We start from the raw sequence: 19993 nt of genomic DNA on the forward strand, positions 1-19993 counted from the left end.
CCTGAAGAAGGTCAAAGGATCTACTAGACTCAAATCAACTAAGTCTAATTCCGACACTAGTTGGGTTAGTCTACATGGATCATTTTCTTCCATTCTCTCCTTTCCAAGGTCATGTTCTTTGTTATGTTTCTAGCCCTCAAGTCTTTTCTCACTATTTCTATCCAAGTAGAATAAGAAGAAAAAACAAAAAAGAATAGAAAACATAAAAAATGAGTTTCGATGGTGAAAATGAGTTTATGCGGAAAAAAAGTTTTATAGTAAAAAATAGAGTGTTGAAAATATATTTAGATTTTTTAGGACGGTTAGCGTGGAATAGATTTTATCATGGCGAAAAAAAAAAATCAATGCTATAAAATTTTTAATACAGTAAAAAAACTAATCAGGAGCGTTAAATTTTCTCTTTCATTGGCATTACGTGTATGTTGTTTTTAAGAACGGTAAAAGAAAGATAATAGCGGTAAAAAAGTTTGTGCAGCGAAAGAGTAATTAAGAGCAATAAATTTGTTCTTTTAGTTGTAATATGTACAATGGTTTTTAAGATAGGTAAAGGATATACAGAAGCGCTAAAAAGTTTTTCCCAGTTAAAATGCAATTAAGAGCAGTAAATTTGTTATTTTTATTGGCAATACATGTTTATAATTTTTAAGAATGGCAAAAGGTATATAAAAATGATAAATATTTTATTTTGTCTATCTTCGTTTTCGTTTTGGTCCTCTCTGTTCTTCTTCTTTCTGATCTTCTTTGTTTCTCTTATTCGTCATCTTCTTTACCACCATTTGGTTTAGGTTTTCTATTTTTATTTATGTTTTTTCTTTTTGCTCTATTTCCAACAGTATATTATTAAAATTAGCTCTTAATGTATTCTTCCTTTTTAATGAACAGTGATAATTCATATATTTGAAGACTCAGCCAATATGCTTCAAAATGAAGAAGAAGCAGAAAAAGATGAAGAAGAAAGACGAAGGAGAATAAGAAGACTCGATCGGTTCTTCCTCTTCCGAGTTGCAATGATGCTCGGCAGTGGTATCGAAAAAAATTAGAGAAGAAGAAGACGGCATTTTCCTCCTTTTTATGGGCTAGATTGACGTGAAATCAAATAAAACACCACCCACCTGTCATTTCGGAAACAAAAGACAATTTTTTCATAAATTACCCTTTAAATATATGCAAATGCTCTGCATGGCACAATGGATTCGAAGAGACGTTAATTATACACAATATTATATATCTACACGAGTTTTATATGGTGTTTGAAAGTAGTTGTGCATATTAATAAAAATACAGTGAGGCACACTTTGTTGCAGTATCCTAAATGGTGCCGTCCCTGTAAAGATGGACCGGTAACCTCTCATTCAAATAAGATGAATCTTACAGCACAACCTTTCTCAGTCAGGGTCCAACAATGAATGCTTTGGACCATCAAACCATGTGGGCTCGTGTGTTCCATGTGAGTTTCTAAAAATATAATGGGACCCACTTTACTCGATGATCCAAGCCATTAATTTGTTGGGACCCCCCAATATGTAGTAGTTACAATTATTGGCCCGCCGTCCCTCTACAAGATCAGTTTGTCAGATCATCCTACAGAGATGATTTTCAGGGACACCCCACACTAGTATGTTTATGAATTATGGCTACTCTTTTAGACTAGATGGGGCTGTCCCTGGTAAAAAAAAAGATGGGTGGAACATACCATTTTCCTTTTTTTTACTTGGGACAGCCCCCACTAGTGTTCACCTCTTTCAAAATCATATCTGCGCCTCCAACCTCTTGTAGGGTGAAAAGACTAAAAGAGGCGTCATGACTCATAAATAATTAAATACACTAAAGAGGGGTGGCCCGTGGAAGAAAAAGGGGCGAATGTATTACTTCCCAAAAGAGATAGATACAAGTATAGTAACCTCCTATAAATACGACTCTCTCTCTCTCTATCTCTCTGTTTCTTTGGTATTTAACTTTTTATCTTCCTCTTCGCAGATTCAAGACCTAAACCCAAAGAAGATGAAGATTTTTGTGAAGACATTGAAGGGTACTCACTTCGAGATCGAAGTTAAACCCCAAGACGCGGTACTTTTCTCTCTCATATTTTTTCTCCTTGATTCTCGTTTCCTCATGTTACTATCAACTGCTTGTTGAGAATTAGGGTTTTTTGGAACTCTTTTTGTTCAGTTTTCTTGATTTTAAGAGTAGTTGCATCTGCCTTGGATGGGGATTTTATCTTCTTCATCTGTTTCATGTTTTGAATATCTATATTAGGTCAATTTCCAGAAACCCTAGCAATTTCTCTTATTTATACGCAAGGGCATGAGGCCGTATATCACATCTACACTGTAGAATTAACTTAAAAGATGGTGATTTTAATTGGGATTTCACGTTATCCGTATCCAGGTATCGGGGATTTGTTGTTAGCTATTGGATTGAGATTCGTTATGTCGATTCTGTATATCCAGATTCGTTAAAAGTCCCTAGTTGTTGGAATGAAGCTAGGGACTTTTTGGTAGAATACTTCATAGCTATTGGGTAGAAAGCACTAGGATTGATGGATTTTTTGTTATACTGGGTCGTTATATTCTGAATTTTCTTTTGAAGGGTTTGCTTTATTTAATCGGTGGAGTAGATCGATTAGGGTTATTTATTGTTATTTCTTTTGTGTTTATGTGGGAGTGCTCTGAGTTTGTGCCTGCTAGGTTTACCCAGTTGATTGAGATGATTTTCCTTGTCCTGATGCACGGCATTGCAATTTTCCTTTTGAACTGTTCTTTTTTTTTTTTTTTCAGTCGTGGTATCTTTTTTTTTTTCTGTCAAATTTTATTTTGCATGCGGTATGTCTGGTGATATGTATGGTTTCCTAACGTTCCATGCCCTTTAATTGACGTCTAGAGTGCGTTTCGGTAAGTCATATTATTGTTGAAATAATTGTTTGTGTAAAAATCTGTGCATCTTGATCCAAATCGCGCCTTTTGGAGTGATGTCTTTCGTACGTTTCTTATTGTCTTGTTGGTTCTTTTTCCATTTGCAATTCATATTCGTGCTTTCGTGGGGAATGATTCACACCCTAATAAATAGCGATAGTTCATAATTAATTGACAAAGTGTTTTACTGTTTTTCAGTTCTTTTAATATTTTGTGTGTGTAGCGAGGCCAATCTCTTTAACCTCTATTCCCTTTATATTGTTGGGAGAAGACCATGTCTGGGTTACGAGGACAGGATAGTCCTCTTTGATTCCTTGTGAAAGCTTATTATTGTCTGGTAACATTTTGCACATTATTATTTATGATTGATGTAATATTGCTGGTACTCATTGATTTGGGATTGATAATTTGATGCAGAGTTAGCTACCTTTCAATTGTTCTTGATTATCTTTTGTTAATTATTTTTCTCTTATGCAATGATCATCAAAATTCAACAAAACAAAATGTTGAGGGCTTAAGCCAATCAAGCAATAAACCTTGAGATGTTTATATGCGGCAGAATCCTGGATGCTTACAGTGCAGTTAAGAAACCTGGAAAATTTTATAGTATATGGGAAGTCTATGGTGTTGGCATGTTAATATGTGATACTGTGTAGTCACGATTGGTGTGCAGTATTTTTCTCTTATAGGCAATTATCCATATCTGCCCACTTACTCTTGCGATCACTATTCTCATGTGTGGTGGTGGATTGATATGATCTTTATACCATGATATGTTCGTTGATGTCCAATATTTTTGGACCATTAGGGTTCATACTTCTTCTTTGTATCCTTCAAATTTTAATGTACAGCAAAACTATCGTAGAACACTTTTCTGAGGAAAACTTTTACATTGTCATTTGTTGGATTTGCATGTTTGTATTGGATGCACATTATGTATCGTTAGGTATATTGTACTTTTGGATGCTTCCACAGACGAGTATCTGAATCATGGCTAAGTAATTTGTAATTGGAGCTATATTTGTGGCAATAATCTCTAGCTGCTTTATCATTCAAAAAAAAAAAAAAAACAAAAACTCTAGCTGCTTGGAGGGTAACTTCTTGTTGTGGTAATTTAGTAATTTGCAATTTGAGCTATATTTGTGGCAATAATCCCTAGCTGTTTGGAGGGTAACATTTTTTTTTTTTGTTGGCAATTTACTTTATTTATTTGATTTGAGACTACTCATGCGCTTCTGTCAGTTTGCTAGATAAGAAATACCATTCTATCACGCACACGCAAATGTTTCTATCCATGCATCTTGCATTTTGGGGTTTTCAACCATCTCAGTCACCATCTCCTACTAGGTTGGTAATGTAAGTTGGATAGTGGATCGGACATGGCATACAAGATGGAGATTTGGTTTACGCAGAACTTTTGTTTTTTGAATTGTTTTCCTTGCAATCAAAAGAGACAATTGAGGTTACTCAAATTGGAATATTGCCGTTTCCTTTGATTTTGCGTGTATTTTTTTTTTCCAAATTATGTGATTTTTTTTCCGAAATTTTAAATTTCGACCGAAATCCAAAATTTCGGACTGAAATGTCAGATTTCGGTGGAGACCGACACCGAAATCGCTATTACCCGAAATGGTATTTTATTTCGGCTGAAATTTCGTTTTCCCTGAAATTTCACCCAAAAAACCTGTTTTTTTTTTTTTTTTTAATTTTTTTAATATTTTACCAAAATTTCGACCGAAATTTTGTATCAAATAAAATACTCTCTTTCTTATTTCGCCGGATTTCGGCCGAAATTTCGAAATTTCGGTTTTGGTGGGGTCCGAAACCGGTATCGAAACCGAAATTTAAAACCTTGATAATAACTACCATGGGGGAGTTTTTTTTATTCACAATCTTTAATGGTTTCTCATTTCGCATTCCTTATTTCCATGGTTTCTTTTATTTCTCATAAATTTCACAATAATTAAAAAAAATCTTTTTCCTTATTTTTGTGACCTTTTCTTTTTTGATTGTATTGCCACATTACTTGTAGTTTATGCTCTTCGTACACACATGTAGACATGTATATTAGGCATCTGGTTCACCACGTTCATGTTCCAGCATTTCCTTTTTCTCTTTGGTTTCTCTGTTTTGGCTGTATGTACCCAGGCCAACTCAAGCTTGAAAATCTGTGTTATGCAGATTGCTGATGTCAAAAAGCATATAGAAATAGTCCAAGGTCCAGACGTTTACCCTAGTGCACAGCAAATGCTTATACATCAAGGGAAAGTCCTTAAAGATACCACAACAGTGGAAGAGAACAATGTTTCTGATAATAGTTTTCTGGTCATTATGTTGTCTAAGGTAAGATCGCAAGTGTTCTATGTTCTTTGAGGTAATTTTTTGTCCTATTTCTGTTTCTAGTTTGTAAAGGAGGTAGCTAAAACATCATTCTAGTTGGTGTAGTTTGTTACTTTAGTTTAATTTTCAAAATATGTTTATTTACAACCAATCTGCAACATTTTCTTATTAGGACGTACTATACTACCTTGTATGTTAATTTCAATATTAAATATTTATTTATTTTTGAATGCCAATATTTTTTTTATTAGCGCAAGATATTACCTCAACCCAAATGACTATGATTTTCACGAGGAAAAATAACAAATAACAATTTTATTTACTACTGCCAAAATCTAGGGGAGAATGATATCTAATAACTAAAGATCACTGCATGGAAATCTCTTCATCTCTTCTCTTGCCATTCCTTGGAATGGGTTAGTTACTTAGTTACGCCCATTCATTTGAGAGACTAAGGATAACATAACTTCTTGAAAGCTTATTACTGCTTTTCTTTTACCTATGAGAATTCTCTTTTTGCGCTCCTTATAAAGAGTCCATACAATAGCTAATTTACAATGCTTCCACATATTTTTCCCTCTCCCTGGTCATGTGGCGAATTCCCAATTCTCTATTGAATTCTCAAGGCACTCCAGCATTGTCCAACTACAGTAAGAAGGAGATAATAACATGCCCCATTACTTGGTACCAAGTAACCAAGTAATCAGTAAGAAGGTGACTAACTGATTCCTTTGCCTGTAACACATCACAACTGTTTGGAATTCTCCAACCCACTGTTCAACAAATGCGACATCCTCAGGGGCCTGAAGTAGACCATAAATTCACTTTTTGAACGGTAGTAACTTTCATTAATAATAAAGGGGAGACTGACCCAAATACAGAAACAAGTAGCAGGCAATAAAAGAAATAAACAACTGAAAATACAACCAGGCAACACCTCCTATGGGAGCAAAACATCAAACATCTGTAAATCCTGCCTGTTAACTCCTTCCTCTGCTAACCTATCTGCAATTCCATTTAGGAACCTTCCACTCTATCTCTAATCTTAGCAAATATACCATAAACTCACTATCTAAGCTCAACTGTCATTATGACCTGATAGTCGCAGGTAAAAGGAACTAATTAAGAAGACGTTCAAAAACCACTTCCAAACTCCTTTGTTTTGCCCATTTCTCTAATATACTCATCGTCCAACAATCTCATCAAAGACATTGAATCAAACTCCCTGTAGAAAATTCCTTCGGGATGCTGGCTTTCATGAAATAGCAACATGATATCTAACACAGTAGTTTGCTATAGTTACTTTTCCTTAACCAGCACAACCCCGAGAACCTCCAAGGATTGGTCACTGCATCATGACTGTATCCACAATTTGACTCTGTTCCCCTAACCCACTCCTAATTGAATGCTTTTAGCGAATTCTTTCGGCACCTTGCTGGGAGCCCTTAATGTCCATGCCCATATGCTTTTGATCTGCTCACGCTCTTAGGTTTTCGTCCTCCCAATTCCTCACCATACTTACTTGCGATGACTTCTCTCCACAAATTCCCTTTCTTCTCTCTAAACCTCGACAACTACTTACCTAGACGTGTCTACATAACAATTCTTTCTTATTCAAATTATGAATCGTAGTACTGTAATAGTAATTGACTGATATAAATAGAATATCGATTGGAGAGGTATGACTTGAATGGACCAAATGGGAATCTTAGGGAAAAAGATCTTTTCGATCTCTCTCTTTTTTTTTTACAATTCCCTAATATCGTGGATGGGAATGCCACTCTGAACGAAGGAAGGGAAGCCATCCATCTCTTGGTTTTTTCTTCAGCTCTCTCTTCCTCGCTCACTCCTCCTCCCATTCCTGCCTCTATCCCCCCAGGCCAGATCGGCATATGAAAATTCATCCCTAACCTTTTGGAAATCTCAAATAAAGGGAAGTCGGAGTATAGGCTTTTTGGAAGACCTCTCCCTTCTCCATTATTCTAATCATTGAATTAGTTAGGACACTCGCCCTATAGAATGAATGGTTAAGGAGATGAAGCAGAAGTTAGCTCTTTCCTTTCCTAGTGCTAGTGAATTCTTTCGGCACCTTGCTGGGAGGAGTGAGCGATGGATTCCCCCCCCCCCCCCTAAGGCGATCAAGCCACACAATCTCTCTAACTTGGCATAGTAATAAGGTCACAATTCACACTATCCTCTAAGGAATGGCAAACCCCTTTTTAGCTTATTCTTGAACTTATCTACCATTAGGTCCTACAGTGCTTTTGATGGCTTTCATATGCAGAAATAGTCCCAGACAAGAGAGCAAAAGATTAGTTCCACCACGCTCAAGTACATGTGCTATCTCCCATTATTGTAGATTTGGTAAAATTAATCCATTGCACCAACACTATCATAATATCTAAGCAAAGTTTTAAATTTCGGGTTCTGTTTCGGTTCTGGTTGCCACGGAAACCTTTCGGTTTTCGATGGAAATTCAGGTGGAAATCCTGTAAAATCATGGAAACATGTGCAAATGATAGGATTTAAAGGTGAAACTTCTGGAAATGTTAGAATAAGCCCTATTACATACTTAGAAACCTTCACATAAGCAAGAATCCATCCCTAATGGTTTAAAAACATCCAACACCCATGCAACGTCACACGTACCTAATAATTTATTACATATCAAATTTCACATGTAATTCATTTAAATATTTACATATAATACATGCACCACATTTCACATGCAATTCATATAAATATAATTACACTTACGACTTTAGTATATGCATTTCAGTCGTTGTGGTGCCTTCTGACAAAGATAAAGATGCGAATCTGCGATCCATCTTCTCTTCTTCTTGCATAACGCCATCCGTTTGGCATGTGAAAGTTTTTCCGCTTCAGCACATCAATAGTGTTGCGGAAGGATTGTGTGAGCTTTTAGCATTATGCAATAGAGTTAAGTTATTTTTTTATGGTAGAACCGTAGGCTATTTGGATTAAGGCAACTCTGTGGATGCAATTAGATGGTCCTTGTTGGCATTTTGATAACAAGAGCCCAGAAAGTGAAGCTTATCTTCCCTTCCATTCTTTTTAGCTTCCCGTCCGTTTCAGCAGGATAGACTTTCCACTCTTGCAAGCTAAATTTCTAGCTGATACCCTTTCTAATTATGGAGTGCATTTTAAATTATTAAGGAATTGGCATCATATTCCTCCTGCTTAGTTGTCTTTGGGCTTTGTTTCCTATGAGCTCCAGCTTATCTTCTCTTCCATTTCAACAGGACAAACTTTCCACACTTGGAAGCTAATTTTCGAGCCGATACCCTTTCTACTTTTGAAGTGCATTTTAAATAATTAAGGAATTGGCATCATATGCCTCCTGCGTAGAGTTGTCTTTGGGGTTTGGGCTTTGTTTCCAATGAGCTCCCATATTTTATCACTTGTTGACACACACACACACACACACACACACACACACACACACACACATATATATATATATATATATTTATATAAACAGTATATTGCTAGAAATCTTTACTAAAGGAAATTTCTAGCTGCAGAAAGTGATAAAAAAGGACTCTTTCTTTGGAACCTTTCTTGATGTGATATGCGGTCGCATAGGAAATTAAGATTAACGAAAACAGCACTTCGTAGTTTTCAAAGCCAGCAGAATCTGTTACCATAAATTTCAATTTTGGTTAAGAAGCAAAACCTTTGCCAAACATCCCGTACATTTTCTACCCAAAATTTCCTTGCAAAGAATACTTATGATCCTGGAATTTTCAATTTCAAAGTTACACTTATTGGGTTGGTCAATTGATGAGTAGCAATGGCAAATCTAGTTTGATTTGGTCAACTGTGATTTGGATTGGCAATTTTGCAAACCTTGTACTTTATGTGGCACACTTGGAAAAGAACGTCAATCTCTAATTTGGTTTGGATTTTTTTTAGGAATTGTTCTTCGCCTTCTTTCTTCATCTTTTTGCTCTGCTTAATTGATATTATCGCTGCACATTAAATTGGTATATTCTCATATTAATAGTTAGTCTTGCCTGTATCAAATTCTTTGCATGACACTCTCTCATATATTTTTAGCCTAAGGCTTCGTCAAGTGGAGCCTCAACAACCGCAGCTGCGCCTACAAGTCAGGTACAATGTTTTTTTTTTTCTGAATGATAAGTGATGTTTTAGCACTGAATTTATACTATTTCGATTTCCATATGTTTCTTATTTGTTTTCATTTTTTTCCTTTTTCTATTTTACTTTTTCTTTATGATTTAGCCGACACTTCAAATTTTCAAGAGACTCGTGTCAACACATGTTGACACCGACACATGTCTACACATATTGACACTCCTTTCAACACTTGTGAACATACTGCTAGAACTATCATACTTAATGTGTGTGCGTCAAGCCGTTTTTTTTTGTTATTGTACCGTTTCAAGTGAAATATTATTTATTATCGAATACAATGCTTACCCCCTCATTTATTGTTGACTCTTATTTTATTATTAACTTTTAACTCTTCTTTAACTAATATTTGTTGTTATCCCCTCCCCTAAACCTATAATACTAAACAAACACTTCTTCCAATATTATATTCATTTTATCCGATTGGTCTCTTTCTTTCTCTATGCATAATGAAGACTGAAGATAGCTAGATTAGATTGATGAATGCATTGTCATTTGATTATCCCATTTCAAAATAATAATAAAAAGTACGTGTATGCAGTGGCAGAGCCAGGATTTATGCACAAGGGGAGCAAGCTTACACATGCTTATACATAAGGGGGCAGGCCTTCAAATTTTAAATGGGGCTGGGCCCAATTGAGTTGGGCCTATTGAGGATTTGGTCCAACTCAACAGGGGCAACTGCCCCCCTTATGCTCAATGTAGCTCCACCCCTGCGTGTATGTGTGTTGCCCCATTTCTTGATTTCTAGGGGTTGCCGTATCAGCTTCAGTAAATCATAGCTTTCTCTCGCATTTATTAATTCAACATCTACATTATGTTCATTGTTTGTATTTTATCTTATAACTTGCTTTTGCCTTTTATCTATTTTGTTATTTTGGTTCAATTTTTTTTGAATGATTGTTATTTTGGTTCAATTGAACATGTAACTTACACTCTAGTCTGCTGCAATTTACTATGCATTTGACTGGATATGATTAGGCTCACTGACACTTAACTTAAAATTAATAAAAATTTCATCAAATTGGACAATGCTGTCTTTGAGGGGATTGAGATTTTCAGTGACATCGAATGGCATCAGTCTAAAATTTCTTATAATCACACCATGTTTTCAACTATTTTATTGGGAACCTCTTGTGCTAGACAGCCTAATATAAGCCATAATTTCTTTATCAATATTGTCATGGAACACCTTGCTGAAACCCACTAGAACTAGGGTTGCCTTTAGCGATTCCTTCAATATAACTTTATCATGTCTTTGAAAGGAGCCTAGGCTACCATGTGTCCGGTTATTGTTGTTGCTTGAAAACATTGGTAAATTCCCATTCAAGCTGGACCTAAAGGACACGAGAGTAACATCAGAATCATAAGGAAGTGTTGGAGAATGGCCTGCAGTCTACCACATCAACTACATTTTTTTATAATTAATTAATTACTATAGTGTACTGAAAAATCATCTTCTTGAATTTATTTCCAATTTGTCCTCCACATGTCTGAAAATTTCCAATTCAGTAGACTTTTAGCACTTTTTTTTCTGGGAAATTTTTGTAATGGTTACGGACTATAACTTTACTAGCAAATGAGGGAGGTTTGTGGAAGTATCTCCATGTTCAGAAGACATATTTGTCCGAATGAGAGTTTTTTGTTTACCCACTGATCCACTTGCAATATTATATCTTGAATTTCTAACCGAGCATGTAAGATATTATGAACCACTGCTAGGAACACAACAGAGAACATGACCTTGGATAGGAGAGAATGGAAGAAAATGATCCATGTAGACAAACCCAATTAGTGACAGGATTAGACTTGGTCAATTTGAGCCGGGTAGATATTTTCACCTTCTTCATGAAAATTTTCTAAAGGATACATTAGCCGACCCCAACTAGTTTGGGACAAAGGCTTTGTTGAGTTGAGTTGAGTTGATAGTTGCTTGACCAATCTAATCATGCTGTCTTCTATATTCACACTTTTAATTATACGACTGTATCATTATTCCATGCTTGGGATGTAGGCGTGGTTTTAAATTACGGCCGAAATATCGAAATTTCGACCGGGACTGAAATATTAAAAAACCGAAACTGAAATTTAAAAATTTTGGCTGAAATTGTAAGATTTCCACCGAAACTTCAATTCTTAGATGTAGGATGGCTTCAAGATCTCTTGAAACTCCCAAAAATCCTCTAAAACATTCCAACTCTGGAATTTTACTACGTCTTGTACGGAATAATTCATTAGCTTCAGATAAATTATTAAAAGGAATCCACACAATGCCATTGCTTCTGTACGTAGACACCGCCAACAAGTCTTTCGGCTGCTAATCCTCCGATACCCGCATCAGCAACACCTCAAGTTCCAGCGGCAAATTTGGCTCCGTGAGTTTGTTTTCACTACATATTCACCCTGTGAGTAACATGTTTAACTTTTTATCTATCCAACTTTTTACATCTGATGTAAGAGCTGCGATTCTTTCTCATTGTGCAGTCCGCCTTCTGTTTCTGCGCCCCCTCCACCTGCCACTCCTGCACCTCTTCCCGCCACCACTGCACCAGCTTCTACGATGGTTACTGAACCGTAAGTAGTTTTCTGTACACTCTGATTTTAACTATCTTAACTGCCGATGGAGACAGTATGTTTGTCACTTTGTTGTAGTGCTACCTTATGTGGGCATTTTAGTACAGCTCATCCAAGTGTGTATGGGTCCATTAATAATGTCAGGGAGTGTGGAGCATATTTTCTTTCAAACTTGTTTCTCAGTTTTGCCAACGGGAAAAAGATAGGCCTGCTTTGGGTTCTTGAGATTTTCTTGTTTTATTTAATACTTTTCAATTATAAACCCATGCTTTATACGTTTTGTAAAGCTCTTATTTCTCTCGTAGTCCACCTTTGATATTTAGTCAAATGAAACCTTTTATTTTCTGTAATGTTGAACTAACATGATCATGAATTTTTGTTGCCGTAATTTTAGATGGAGTTTTTTTTTTCATTGAGCCAACCCATGAAAACTGTTAGTTTTGCTTGATTACCACAATCAGAGGTGTGGCCAGGCTAAGAATGGTTGTATTTTTTATTTTTTTTGAATGATACTAAAAATGGTTGTATTTATCAAGTTATGAGGCTGAATGGCCTATATCGCAGTTTCTTGATCATTATAAAGGTCATCAGAATTGCTACACATTGATAACAAAGCAACCCGATTCATAGTCATTCCTTGGTCCTGCTGGTTGGCTGGCCAAAAACTATTTCTTATTCTGAGGGACACATGTATTGAATTCTTAAGCCCTTTTAGTTTTCGAAGTGCATTTGAATCATGATTAATTAAGTGAGGGGAGAGTATCCTGATTGTTAGATTTTGTCAATTTTTAAGTGAACGTTCATGAATTGAGATTCAAAAAGAAGATAGCACCATCCACATGCATCATTCTTGCTCAACCCCGCAGAAAACCTAAATGCCTCAACCATCTCGATCTGCCAATTTCATCGCATTACCAAAAGATTCAACTATTAGGCTAAAAGGGTAAAAGGTATTGATGGTCCTTGTTGTTGACTTACGAAGCTCAGGAGAGTTATTTTGGTTCTATTCTTTTTCTCTAAAATTCAGTAGAAAGAATAATGGAGAAGTAATAACAGTAGAAACGTATTTCCAAATCTCGTGCCTTGGTAACATAAATCTTTTATCCAAGGTGCTACCTTTGCTTCAAAGTCTCACTTGAGCTCCTATTTGGGAGGGCATCATTGTGCTCATATCTCCTCCAGCTATCACTGACATGAATCTCTCGGACCATTAACTCATCCTTTTCTTGCATGCCATGTATGCGTATTGGTGTGGCTAACCATACTTTATTTTTTGGTAGATAAGGTAGAGGAATGCTCAATGAAGGCTTCAACAAAATTTTGATTGTTGCTGATTTGATTTTTTATCCTTGTGAATTTGCAATTTTTTTATTTTTTTTGCATATTTAAGCCATGTCATTTATGCACGTTGTTTCCACTTTAGTTGTTCCATATTTCAAACTCTGCTCGAAAGTTCCTCTTTCACATTTTGTTGAAAAGAGTCCAAAGTGGAGATTTCCTCCATTTTGGTGGTCTTTTGAGCAACAAATTAGTTACAAAAGGTCTCTTTCCTTAAATCCATATCTCAAATTCTTCGTCGGAAAGCTTCATTTTTTAGCAGAAAGTAGTATAAGGTTGAACCTTTTCACACCTAAAGAACTTGGATAAGATCATTGAGCCCTTCTTGGATGCACCACATCCTTTCTTCTAGTAAGGGTGAAGCACATAATCATCCTTACAAATCTCTTGGATCAGTGAGTTGACGGTAACCTTGTAGATGTATTCACTATAGACTTATACTCTTTCAAGAGTACTTTGGAACTTGGAAGTTGTCAATGACTTGAGGCTTCTGAGCAAGTGAAATCTGTCTCTTGAATTGTATGTAGAATATATAGTTATGGCATCATAAGCCTAATTCTTTTAACTAGGCAATGCTGTCCCAGTTCACGAATCTAATCTCTGGAGCATAGCTTGACTTACTAATGAATCAGTTTTTATAATTTCTTTAATCTCATTTATTGAACCCGTGAGTTTGTATTGGTAGCCTCACACAGATTTGGTAAGGAAATGAAAAATGTTTATGATGATGTTAAGATTTATAATTATTATTTTTGTCTTGTTTGGGGATGTCTTGTGCTGGGAGATTCATCATTGAACCTCTTTTAGTTTTTATATGCAAATATAATTCTGTATCGTGTTACATATTTTTACTTAAAATGAAACAATAACTATTTACTTTTTGTTATATTAGGCTTTTTTCCCATGTACCAGTCACACATTCGTGAATATATGTTGTTTGCCTTAATTCCAAATCTAAAGTCTGGCTCACTTTATTTCCTTTATGTTTATATTAGTACATGTCAATTTAGATTTATAAGGGTATGTGTGGTGATTGGCTGTAGTCAACTAGAGGATATGATGACATCGTCTGATCTTTTGTTTGTGTATGCAACTATGAATGCATATCTATCGTAGTGATATCACCAAATACGTCTTGCTGAAAGGAAAAAAAAGACACGCCTTCTTTGGGGAAACATCTCTCTCTCTCTCTCTCTCTCTCTCTCTCTCTCTCTCCCCCTCTCTCTCTCTCTCTCTATTGTTAAAGTATATCTGATTTCTCTCTTTAGTATGTGTGTCTATATATATTCATATAACTTAATAATTTCTATTTATAAATTTCTCCATGGTCTCATGCTACCTTTTTCTTATTTTCCCTGTCCATTTTCTCGACTACATAAAGTATGGTCTATTTTCCTTGCAAATCAGTGTATGATGAGTGATGACTGTCTATTTTTTTCTTGCAAATCAGTGTACGATGAGTGATGACTGTCTATTCTTTGTATCATTTGTTTTGCACATTCTTCTCTAGTGGTACTTTTTATTTCTTGGTTTCTTTTATCGTCTAATATCGATTTCCTATTTTCTTTACTCTAAATCATTGTGGTTTCGGTTGGGTCACCTGTTGGTATTGTCTTTTTAATGTTTTGTGGAAACAGTACCGAAGCAAATGTCTATGGTCAAGCAGCATCAAATCTTGTTGCAGGCAATAACTTTGAGGACGCCATTCAGCATATTCTTGACATTGGTGGCGGAAGTTGGGACAGGGACACTGTTGTTCGTGCTCTTCGTGCTGCTTACAATAACCCAGAGAGAGCTGTTGAATATTTATATTCTGTAAGTGTGCTTCTTCTTTCTTTAGTTATGTGTGTATGTTTGTCTGGGTGGGTGTGTGGGTGGGGAGGAGAGGATGAATGGGGGTGTGGGTGGGGTTCTTGGTGTTTGAGATTTGATATCTTTATTTTGTCCTTATTTGAGACTTTTTTCACCTTTGTACACAGTTTGTGTGCCACCATTTTCTCCTATATTTAAGATTGTTCAACAAATCCGATAACCACTAGTTGCAAAGAGTTTCTCTGATCAATAAGGAGCTGAATGATGGAATTTTCTTTCTTTTATTTTATTTACTCTTAATGCACTAGTGTTGAACTATCTTGTATGTATATATATTAATTATTCAAAATCTGGACCTACTTACTGTATATAATATAAGTGTATATGATATAGTGTATGTTCCATTTCAAAAAAATAAATAATATAGTGTATGTTTGTACTCACAATATGTAAGCGTATTGACTATTGTATTGATTATGTATGGTTTGTTCATGATCTTTTCTATAATTTTCTTAGTCATCCCAATTTTCCTTCTCCTTTTTCCTTTTTAATGTGTCAAGAGGCTTATGCCCTCGAACTTTAAAAAAAGAGGCTTTTGCCCTCGCCTTCTAAGGAGGCTTGAACACCTTGCCGTATGCCTGCTCTTTTTTAACTAGGGGGGAGATCAAGGACAATGTAAACCGAAGGATGATTAGGTTGAGTTCCATTTGCATTTTGCTTAAGGGAACTTCGTGAAAATATAAGTCAATATATTTGAAGTTTATAGTTTTTATGTTAATCTTTTATTTTATTTTTTATTATGTTGTAAGTGTGTACCACAATTCCATGTTATTTGAAGAGTACACTAGCTCTCTAATAATAAGAAAGGTGTTTCCCATTGCACTTCCTCTTGTGCTTGTTGTGTTTTTCATCACCTTGTTCTTCTATCCATGTATTCCTAGATTAGGTATTGACAGGATGTTGTGTGGAGGTTTGAAAATTTTAATGTTTTTGTAGCTCTTTTTAACTTTAAAGTATATTTTGCTTAGGGAGTTTATGTTTTGTTTGTATTTTTTTTTGGACTGACAAGTTGGCTTAGGGCCTCTTTGGATGCCTGCTAGAATCGGTCCTAATTTACATGTAAGATTATTTTAATCTGATCTTATTTGGAAATGGATCATGAAGGCCACTTTGGAAGCTATTAACTGTATCCTTTCTAAAACTATTATAACCATCGTCTGCAAATAATTTATTTAACCTCAAAACCGCATGCGTAATATTTTATAATATTAACTGTGACAGAGTGTATGGAGTGCAACTTTAGTAAAGTAAGGAGGCGGGGCGAGGATGTAGTAAATATGACTGGACAAGATATACCTAAGAGGGATATCTTTCGCTATCTTGGTTCAATCCGACATAAGGAAGGAGTGATTGAAGAGGATGTTAACCACATAATAAGAGCAGGTTGGTTGAAGTGGAAGCATGCTTCAGGTGTTTTGTGCGACCATAAAATACCTACCAAGTTGAAGGGAAAGTTTTATAATACAGCTATGAGGCCAGCCGTGCTGTACGGCTCAGAATGTTGGGCCACCAAGAAGTAGCATGTGCATAAGATGAGTGTAGCGGAGATGCGAATGCTTAAATGGATGTGTGGCCACACAAGGTTAGATCGAATTAAAAATGAAGGCATCCGTAAAAAGGTGGGGGTGACACCAATTGAGGAGAAGATGAGAGAACACCGCTTAAGATGGTTTAGGCATATGCAACGTAGGCCTTTGGATGCTCCAGTGAGAAGAAGTGACTCGTGCCAAGTTGATGGAGTAAAAAGAGGTAGGGGCAGACCGAAAACAACTTTGGTAGAACCGTAGAAACAGTGAGGAAAGACTTGAGGGCTAGTATCATAACATAGAATATGACCTTGGATAGGAGAGAATGGAAGAAAATGATCCATGTAGACGAACCCAACTAGTATAAGGATTAGACTTAGTCAATTTGAGCCGGGTAGATCCTTTCACGTTCTTCATGAAAATTTTCTAAAGGATTCATTAGCCGACCCCAACTAGTTTGGGACAAAGGATTAGTCGAGTTGAGTTGAACTGTAATATTTTATAATTTATTTAACCTCCAAACCACATGCGCAATATTTTATAATATTATAAGACCTCTAAGATTATAATATTTTATGCAAATAATTTTTAGCTGTATCGAAAGAGGCTCTTTCACCTTCTTCATGAAAATTTTCTAAAGGATTCATTAGCCGACCCCAACTAGTTTGGGACACAGGCTTAGTTGAGTTGAGTTGAGTATCGAAAGAGTCCCTTAGTCTACCCTTCCATGCTCATTAAATGTAATTCACCAAGATGTTATCCATGCATGTGCAACATACTTCATACTAGGCAAGTAGGCAAATATTTTGCCATTTGCTCAGTTCTGCATGCACATCCATATTCAAAATGTTTGCTTCTTTTGTATCGTCGCCGTTTCCCATTTGGTTCTAAAGTATTCCAATATAATCATGTGAACTGTATGAGCTTTATCATTTATAATTTACACTATTATTCTTACATGTATTAGGGTATTCCTGAACAAGCGGAAGTCCCTCCTGTGGCTCAAACCCCTCCAAGCGAACAAGCTGTAAACCCTCCAGCCCAGACTCCCCAACCAGTGCAGCCAGCAGCTCCTCCCAGTGGACCCAATGCAAATCCCTTGGATCTTTTTCCTCAGGTTGGAACAATACGAGCATTGGTTTTACCTTATTTTGAGCTTCTCGACTTGCTAATAACCTTTATTATCCTGCCAACAGGGCCTTCCGAATGTGGGTTCTAACGCTGGTGCTGGCACCCTGGATTTTCTACGCAACAGCCCACAGGTACCTATCAATGCCGTAGCTAGAGATGTAGACCAACTTTCCAACAGCTTACAAATTAACATCCTTTTGTCCCAATGCAGTTCCAAGCCTTGCGAGCTATGGTGCAGGCAAACCCCCAAATCTTGCAGGTTTTCTCTTATTTCTTGCATCTTGTTAATCTGTTTATTTTCTTCTTTGAGCTGCGTTTGTGAAGCCTTTTTTTTTTTTTTTCTGGTCGACAGCCAATGCTTCAAGAACTAGGGAAACAAAATCCTCAACTCATGCGCTTGCATCTTGTTAATCTGTTTATTTTCTTCTTTGAGCTGTGTTTGTGAAGCTTTTTTTTTCTGGTCGACAGCCAATGCTTCAAGAACTAGGGAAACAAAATCCTCAACTCATGAGACTCATTCAAGATCACCAAGCTGACTTTCTTCACCTGATCAATGAACCTGTCGAGGGAGCAGAGGGGTGAGCCTGTGTTATGCTTTTACGTTAGTGCTCGGCTCTGTTACAAACATTGTTCTCGGGAATTTCTTGGCAAAGAAAAATCTCGGGATATATTAATTTTTTTAATTTTTTTTTTTTGAATTTTTATCGGAAAAAAAACGATAAAATTAAAAGTATTTAAAAAATATATAAAATTTAAGAAAAAATATAAATTAAAAATATCGTAAAAATATCGGGATAATATCGTGATATTTTATGATAAAAATGAAAATGTCATTTTTTTAAAAATCTTGGGATCATTTCGGGGATTTTGTCGTTTTATCAAAATGTCGCGATAAAAAGGCAATATTTTGAAAATATTAGAGATATTTGTGAAATAGGTGCTCGTAATAATGGTTCCTAACTTTGTGTACTCCACAGCAATATATTGGGTCAGCTTGAATCATCAATGCCGCAGGCAGTGACAGTTACTCCTGAGGAGCGGGAAGCTATTGAACGTGTGAGTCCCCTTACATGTACCTAATTGCAAAGTTGTGATGACATTATCTCCCCTTTGTAACTGATAATGTCTGTAAATTTCTTTTTATTTCCTCTGTTGGTTAATGCATTTAAGTGTTAGTAGCCCTCTTCTCATCCTTTGTTGTTTCTTTTTTCTGTGGGTCCAAATTACTTGTCTATGTTATAGATTGGTACTTTTTAACTCTCTATCTGATTGATCTGGTCATCTTGATTATGGGGTTTGTTATGTATTTTCGCAGCTGGAGGCAATGGGGTTTGATCGAGCGATTGTGTTGGAAGTTTTCTTCGCCTGCAACAAAAATGAAGAGCTAGCCGCAAATTACCTTTTGGATCATATCCATGAGTTTGAGGAATGATTAGGAGTTCATCCTCTTCCAGTCCTTAGCCATTCTAATGTGGTTCATATACTGGACTAGATGGGAAACTATAGAAAAGATTCTTTTTTTTTTTCTTTTTTTTTTTTTCAATATATATATTTGCATAGTAGGTGTTGGGAATCCTTAATTGTTTATAATGTTTGCACCGGATTATTTCACCGGTGATGCATGCAGTGTTGACACCATTTCTATACATTTTTTGTACTGCAAATGCTTGTGTCCAAGTGCCCAAGTAAAGAAGGGATGTTCATCCCGTTAAAGTGATGGGAAATACCCCCAAGCAGGATAGCCAATCCCAGGAACAGCTTATCCAAGGATGTCAATACCCATGATGAACAGCCCATTTGGGGTGTTTGGTTTGTTGATAGAGGAGTCAGAATGGCGAAGACTCCTGGATTGCCACTTTATATGATGTAAGGTTCTGCATTTAGAAAAATCAGAATGGGGATCCGCATTTCCCTGTTTTCAGCTTATCCCCAAAAAGTAGATGAATGCTACCTTGCTCTAGGTTTCTCTCCATTTATGGAGTAAGCAGGAACAGTGGTTAAGCGAGATCCCTGTCCCAGTTCAACCATCCTCAAACCAAACAAGAAAAATGAGTTAATGAATTGTTTAGAGTTAATTAAATAATCAGGATGAGCATTTCAATGAAATCTTTTATGGTATTCCAC

At 36.2% G+C, this 19993-nt stretch overlaps 1 protein-coding gene across 2 annotated transcripts; it reads left to right on the top strand.

Annotated features, from left to right (window-relative positions):
• The first annotated feature begins 1907 nt into the window (after positions 1–1907).
• LOC143881678 (ubiquitin receptor RAD23d-like) lies at positions 1908–19495 on the top strand. Of its 2 annotated transcripts, XM_077384922.1 has the most exons (12): positions 1908–2067; positions 5094–5255; positions 9333–9386; positions 11721–11803; positions 11913–12002; positions 14978–15155; positions 17706–17855; positions 17935–18000; positions 18081–18128; positions 18338–18447; positions 18847–18925; positions 19185–19495. In XM_077384922.1, the coding sequence occupies exons 1-12, from the start codon at positions 2002–2004 to the stop codon at positions 19299–19301; spliced, it is 1203 nt and encodes a 400-aa protein (XP_077241037.1). In that variant the 5' UTR covers positions 1908–2001; the 3' UTR covers positions 19302–19495. The 2 variants fall into 2 exon arrangements, with proteins under 2 accessions (XP_077241037.1, XP_077241038.1); XM_077384923.1 differs by lacking the exons at positions 18847–18925; positions 19185–19495 and having other exon boundaries at positions 18222–18358.
• Positions 19496–19993: the final 498 nt, after the last annotated feature.

The sequence above is a fragment of the Tasmannia lanceolata genome, unplaced genomic scaffold, assembly GCF_043159265.1.
Source record: "Tasmannia lanceolata isolate RefF3 unplaced genomic scaffold, GAP_Taslan_0.1 ptg000007l, whole genome shotgun sequence".
NCBI lineage: Eukaryota > Viridiplantae > Streptophyta > Magnoliopsida > Canellales > Winteraceae > Tasmannia > Tasmannia lanceolata.

What these genes read in the sequence shown, in the direction of transcription:
- LOC143881678 (XM_077384922.1), top strand. Translation starts at nt 2,002, where the DNA reads ATGAAGATTTTTGTGAAGACATTGAAGGGTACTCACTTCGAGATCGAA. An exon ending in TCTACGATGGTTACTGAACC is followed by an intron (nt 12,003 to 14,977) that starts GTAAGTAGTTTT and finishes TTGTGGAAACAG; the next exon opens with TACCGAAGCAAATGTCTATG. An exon ending in CAAACCCCCAAATCTTGCAG is followed by an intron (nt 18,129 to 18,337) that starts GTTTTCTCTTAT and finishes TCTGGTCGACAG; the next exon opens with CCAATGCTTCAAGAACTAGG.